This window comes from Emys orbicularis, chromosome 7, assembly GCF_028017835.1.
Source record: "Emys orbicularis isolate rEmyOrb1 chromosome 7, rEmyOrb1.hap1, whole genome shotgun sequence".
NCBI lineage: Eukaryota > Metazoa > Chordata > Testudines > Emydidae > Emys > Emys orbicularis.
This window is the reverse complement of record NC_088689.1, coordinates 11,816,234-11,822,233: the sequence shown is the minus strand read 5'-3', so window position 1 is coordinate 11,822,233 and position 6,000 is coordinate 11,816,234. Positions and strand designations below refer to the sequence as shown.

At 42.9% G+C, this 6,000-nt stretch overlaps 1 protein-coding gene across 1 annotated transcript in view; it reads left to right on the top strand.

The window, feature by feature from the left end:
- Window positions 1-4,057: 4,057 nt before the first annotated feature.
- The window catches only part of NRAP (nebulin related anchoring protein), a 64,078-nt gene continuing 62,135 nt past the window's right edge, over window positions 4,058-6,000 (top strand). Inside the window, exons 1-3 of the mRNA XM_065407202.1 lie at window positions 4,058-4,129; window positions 4,499-4,593; window positions 5,397-5,484. Coding sequence (XP_065263274.1) covers window positions 4,058-4,129; window positions 4,499-4,593; window positions 5,397-5,484 — 255 coding nt within the window. The remainder of the gene's footprint in view (window positions 4,130-4,498; window positions 4,594-5,396; window positions 5,485-6,000) is intronic.

Here is a 6,000-nt window from a genome sequence, read left to right as displayed (position 1 = left end):
GGGCTTGGTAATTGGAGAGCACAGTCACCTTTACCAGGGTACAGACATGGGGGCAGGTTCAGCAGAAGGTCACACACACGTTGCAGTCACTAGGCACACTGGTCAGTCTGGGAGGTGGTTTTTATGTTCTGTGTGGGAGGGCTATGTGAGTTTGTGGTGGGGGAGGGCGGTTACAGATCTTATGCAGCGGTCCTTAGCCTGGAAGACAGAGCCACGCAGCAGGGGATCTGTAACCGCCCCCCCAGCCACAAAGTCACATAGCCCCCACACACAGAGTCCCGAAAAGGAGGGGTGGCAGGCTCCATTGAAACAACCAGTCCACCACTGCGGACCGCTCTAGGAGCAGGAGCCTGTCATTCCTCGCGTTTAGAAGCGTCCTTTCCATCACTACACCCGCTCCCCACCACAGTCTGCGTCCCAGTTTCAACCCTTTACCGCGAAATCCTTAATAAAGAAAACAGTGTTAATGAACAAAGTTTCATTTATTTTATTTTTAAAGGTGTGTTGGAAGGTGGGGAAGGAGGTTGGTAACTGGAGAGGATAGTCAACATTAACTGGGTAAAGAAACGGGGGCAGGTTCAGTTTCTGTTTAAACAAACGTAATAGTCACAGGTTACCCTGCTCACTCTGGAACCTAGCTTTCAAAGCTTCCCGGATGCACAGCGCGTCCCGCTGGGCTCTTCTAATCGCCCGGGTGTTTGGTTGGGCGTAATCAGCAGCCAGGCGATTTGCCTCAACCTCCCACCCCGCCATAAACGTCTCCCCCTTGCTCTCACAGAGATTGTGGAGCACACAGCAAGCTGCAATAACAATGGGGATATTGGTTTCGCTGAGATCAGAGCGAGTCAGTAAGCTTCTCCATCTCCCCTTCAGACATCCAAAAGCACACTCCACCACCATTCTGCACTTGCTCAGCCGGTAGTTGAAGAGTTCTTTTTCACTGTCCAGGGCACCTGTATAGGGCTTCATGAGCCAGGGCATTAGCGGGTAGGCTGGGTCCCCGAGGATCACTATAGGCATCTCCACATCCCCAAGAGTTATTTTGTGGTCCGGGAAGTAAATACCTTCCTGCAGCCGTCTAAACAGACCAGAGTTCCTGAAAACGTGAGCGTCATGAACCTTGCCCGGCCATCCGGCGTTGATGTTGGTAAAACGTCCCCTATGGTCCACCAGTGCTTGCAGCACCATTGAAAAGTAGCCCTTTCGGTTAATGTACTGGCTGGCCTGGTGGGCCGGTCCCAGGATAGGGATGTGAGTTCCATCTATAGCCCCACCGCACTTTGGGAATCCCATCACAGCAAAGCCAACTGTGATCACCTGCACGTTTCCCAGGGTCACTACATTTGAGAGCAGTAGCTCAACGATTGCGTTGGCTACTTGCATCACAGCAATCCCAACGGTAGATTTGCCCACTCCAAATTGATTCGCAACTGACCAGTAGCTGTCTGGTGTTGCAAGCTTCCAGAGGGCTATGGCCACTCGCTTCTGGACAGTCAGGGCTGCTCGCATCCGGGTGTCCTTGCGCTTCAGGGCAGGGGACAGTGCTTTGTGAGAGGTCTGTGCCCCTCTCAGACTTAATGTCCTCACCGCGCTGCCGTAGCCTCCTCGCCCGATTTCTCAGCATCTGCCTCTGAAAAAGGTGCATGATAAGGCGCGAGGTGTTGACAACGGCCATAACTGCAGCGATGATCGCAGCGGGCTCCATGCTCGCAGTGCTGTGGCGTCCGCGCTGTCAATCACCAGAAAAGTGCGCGAACTGATTGCCCGCCGGCGCTTTCATGGAGGGAGGGCGGGAGTGAGGGTTGAATGACGACAGTTACCCAAAACCACCCTCGACACATTTTTTTGCCCCAGCAGGCATTGGGGGCTCGACCCAGAATTCCAATGGGCAGTGGGGACTGCGGGAACTGTGGGATAGCTACCCACAGTGCACCGCTTCCAATGTCGACGCTTGCCCCGTTAGTGTGGACTCACAAAGTCGAATTACTGTCCTTAATGTGGATACACACGTTCGACTTTGTAATATCGGTTCCACAAATTCGCTTTAAGTAAAATCGAACTACTCTCGTAGTGTAGACATACCCTAAGGAACTCCAACAAGAACTGGAAATGCCAGACTGGACTCAGTCCTGTTTCATTCTTCCAATTCTAGGCCACTGTTTAAAAGTAGTTAAAACATTTATTTTTATTTATTCTTATAATTTTTACTTCAACCCCATCCATGGCTTTGGCTGCTTTCGCAGTAATTAAAAATACATAATATGAATATAAGCAATACCATTGCTGCAATGGCCATTGTCATCTCCTCTCCTGGACAGAAGAACCTCAAGTGAGTTATTTAATAATATTATTATATTAGATTTTCTAGCTGTGATGTAACTAGGGCTATTATCTTGGCTCCAGTAGACTTTCCTCATCATTCCAACGTATTCAGCATGCAGCAGCTTAGGTGATTAGGCCTTTTACCATCCTACTGCATTATACCCAGGAACCCAACAGAGCCAATCCCAAATGTACTGTCCTCTTAGTCTTTTGTGTACCTGATATACTCTGGGTATAAGAACTCAACTCTCATTCCTTGACTTCAGTGGAAGCAGTATTGAGACCAAAGGGCTCATCCTGTTAATATTTAGTACCAAGCATAGGCCCTAATCCTGTGAAGACTTACACATAGTCAACAGGACTATTCACAGTGCTTAAAATTAACCACATGAGTAAGTCTTTGTACAATTGGGGCCATAGTGCTTACTACTGTGTCTCTTCAGAGCAGGCACTTTGTCAACTCCATTTTTTATACAGTGCTAGTACACTGTTAGCATTCAGTAAAAGTAATAAGTTAAGCAGAGTTGGGTATCATCAGGAATTGGATAGGAGGCTTCCTTATAGTACCTAACTGCTAAGGAGAGTGGTGTTGGGGATTCAATAGATTGTAGTTTACTCTAGAGGAAAGTACCTAGCAATGTCCCATTATTAAGGGACACTGCTGTTGGAGGTTCTGTAATTCAGGTGAGATGTAAAATTTAGGCCCTGACCACTTGCAGTTGTGAAAAATTCCATGGTATCTTTTGTAAGAGTAGGATTGGTAACCTCCAGTGTTAGGAGTGACAGTTTACCTATTCACATTCTTCCATAGTTTCATTTGGATGAGGCATTTTTCACTTTCTGATCTACACTGCTCTGCTGATGCGGTACATTATTAAATAGCTGCTTTGTGACTGCTCTTTTGTGGTTGATAGGCCAAGTGTCCCGTTTGTTAATGCTTGGAATTCTTTGAAATAAAAGGCTTCCCCCAATCCCATGTGGGGCCTCCCTGTATCTCAATGGCAGAAGCAATAGAAGGAGAAGAGGGGCAGAGAATGAGCGTGGTATTGGCTTTGCCTCCCCACAGCCCACCAAGTGCAGGTGAGTTGGGTTAAGGGGAAGTAATTTGCTATGGTCTGCGATGTAGCAGGAGCAAATGGGGAGCACAGAAGAAATTGTGAATCTCTGAGTTAAAGTTTTTTCTCTGAACTTCTGGGGTGGCACAGCTACCTTACACAGGGCTGTTCCTAAAGGGACAGACTATCCCTTAGTGAGCTCATATACCCCACATGGAGGTGACCAGCTACCTACTAATTTGATAATGGTACTGTTGATACCATTAGCTCCATCCTGGGGTTATGACAACTAGTATTAAACTGCAAAGCCTAGAAACTGAATGACCAGTTTCTATCATTCACATGAACATGATTCTTTTCTATGAGTTCACTCTTCTATTTAGAGAAAGATGTCACTGAGAGCTCCCCTTCTGTACGTACTTACCCAGTTGCCAAAATAACCCCTCTTAGTAACTGGCAGCTTTAAAAGCCAGTCAGCAGCTGACTTCGAAGCAGAAGGTCAGCAAAAGGGAGTGAGACACTTCGATTCAGAACTTTAATGTGATCCTTGACTGCAGAGCAAAAGGGCTTGATTGGGCTGTTTGGAGTGTGTTACATACAGACTGGAAAGTCATCTTCATAGTCTTTGAACCTTTTGTGTATATATAGATATATATATTCTTCACTCTGTTGATTTCAAGATGAATGTGCAGCCTTGTGCTAGATGCGGCTTTGGGGTTTACTCTGCTGAGAAGATTAACTGTATAGATCAGGTCAGTAGACATTCTCTATCTTGGTCATTTTGAACGTTAATAAACATATGCATTGGTACTTTACTTTTGGGCCTAATCCTGCTTCCACTGAAGACACAGCCAAAGCTCCCCAGACTGTACATTCTTTATTCCTACTGGATTTCAGAACTGAGATGAACTTCATTATAAAAGTTTGTTGGAAAAAAATTAAAAACAACAAACAAATTCGAAATGACAATAGATCTATTTAGTACATGTTCATTCACACAGTGGGAAATGGTTATTAATTATATGGATAGAAGGGATCAATATTGCTGTTTAAAATCACTAGAATAATACAATATGAAATACAAGTAACTTTCACTATATTTTTATCTTTTGGAATTCTAGACATGGCACAAAGCCTGTTTTCACTGTGAAGTCTGCAAGATGATGCTAACTGTAAATAACTTTATCAGCTATCAGAAAAAGCCTTACTGTCAAGCGTAAGTGTGTTTCCTTATAAAAAAATAATCATGGTGTAAAATTTAAGTTACCATAATTCATTAGAAGAGTATGTTTGGGACAGATTCTGGTCTCACATACTGTGGTGTGAAACCAGAATAACTCTACTGATTTAGTTGGTGTTGGTCTTGCTTTGAGCAGGGGATTGGACTCGATGACCTCCTGAGGTCTCGTCCAATCCTAATATTTTATGATTCCATGATACTTCAGTGGAATTACTCTGGATTAATATGGGCAGCACTGGCAGATGAGATCAGAATCTGACCTCATATGTAACATTTCCACATTTGTCATGTCGTCTTGTAGCTTAAAAGACACCAAAATAAGTGTCATTTGAAGTATTTAGAAAAGTAAACTATTGTGACTATACTGTGATTTCTGTATCGGCGATTAAGAGTTAACAAGATGTGAATTCACTTAGTAGCCAGAAAAATATGTAAAATGCAGATTTTAGAGGGAGGGTTTTTTCTGAAAGTTTTTTATTTCATAATGATCAATTCCTGTCAAATTTTCATTTGAAAGGAAGAGATGACAGTTGTTTTTTATTCTATTATTCTCTTTTGTTATTAGAAACACAGCATTGATATGATATGATCATTAAAATTAATTTAGTTGTAGGCACCTACTCCATAAAACAATAACTTGTGTGTAACCCAATAGTCATGTTGGGGTGGGGGACAGGTTTGTTCAGTGTTTTTAAGAAATATCAAACTAAAAAGAAAACCTATCTTTCTGGTGGTCAATAACATACATTTCTAATTTCCCATTACACTTTCTTTTGTAGACATAACCCAAAAAACAACACATTCACAAGCATATATGAGACACCAGTAAATATAAATGTGAAGAAACAATCAGAAGCAGTAAGTGAGGTAAGAAGCTTTAGGAACAAGTGTGTTTTATATTCAGATGTATTTTATGTTTCAAAAAGACACCATTGTAGTCATGTATTCTGTTCTAGAAATGTTCTAAAACACAAAGTCCAGACAGAAACTCCTTCTCCTCTCCCATGGTCTCTTTGAGAGTATTAAAAGTTTGTATCCAGGTTTGGATCAGAATTTTGCAAATGGGCTCATAATGGGCCACAACAATCAAATACACCCATACTTAAGGGGTTTGAAATCCAGATTTGGATTCAAATTTCCCAGTTTGATCCCATCTGTTGCTTGGTTATGCTGGTATATAGAATTGTTACAATTGTCCCTTAGAAATATATCAATTTTATGTAGAAGAAGACACATTTTGTAACATTTGTTATAAATATTTCAGTGAATGCTGGAGCTGGTTGGAAAATTTTGAAATTTAGACCAAATGAGGGAAAATGTCTAAAATTTTATATGCAGTGTTGCGGTAGATGAGTCAGTCCTAGGATATTAGAGAGACAAGGT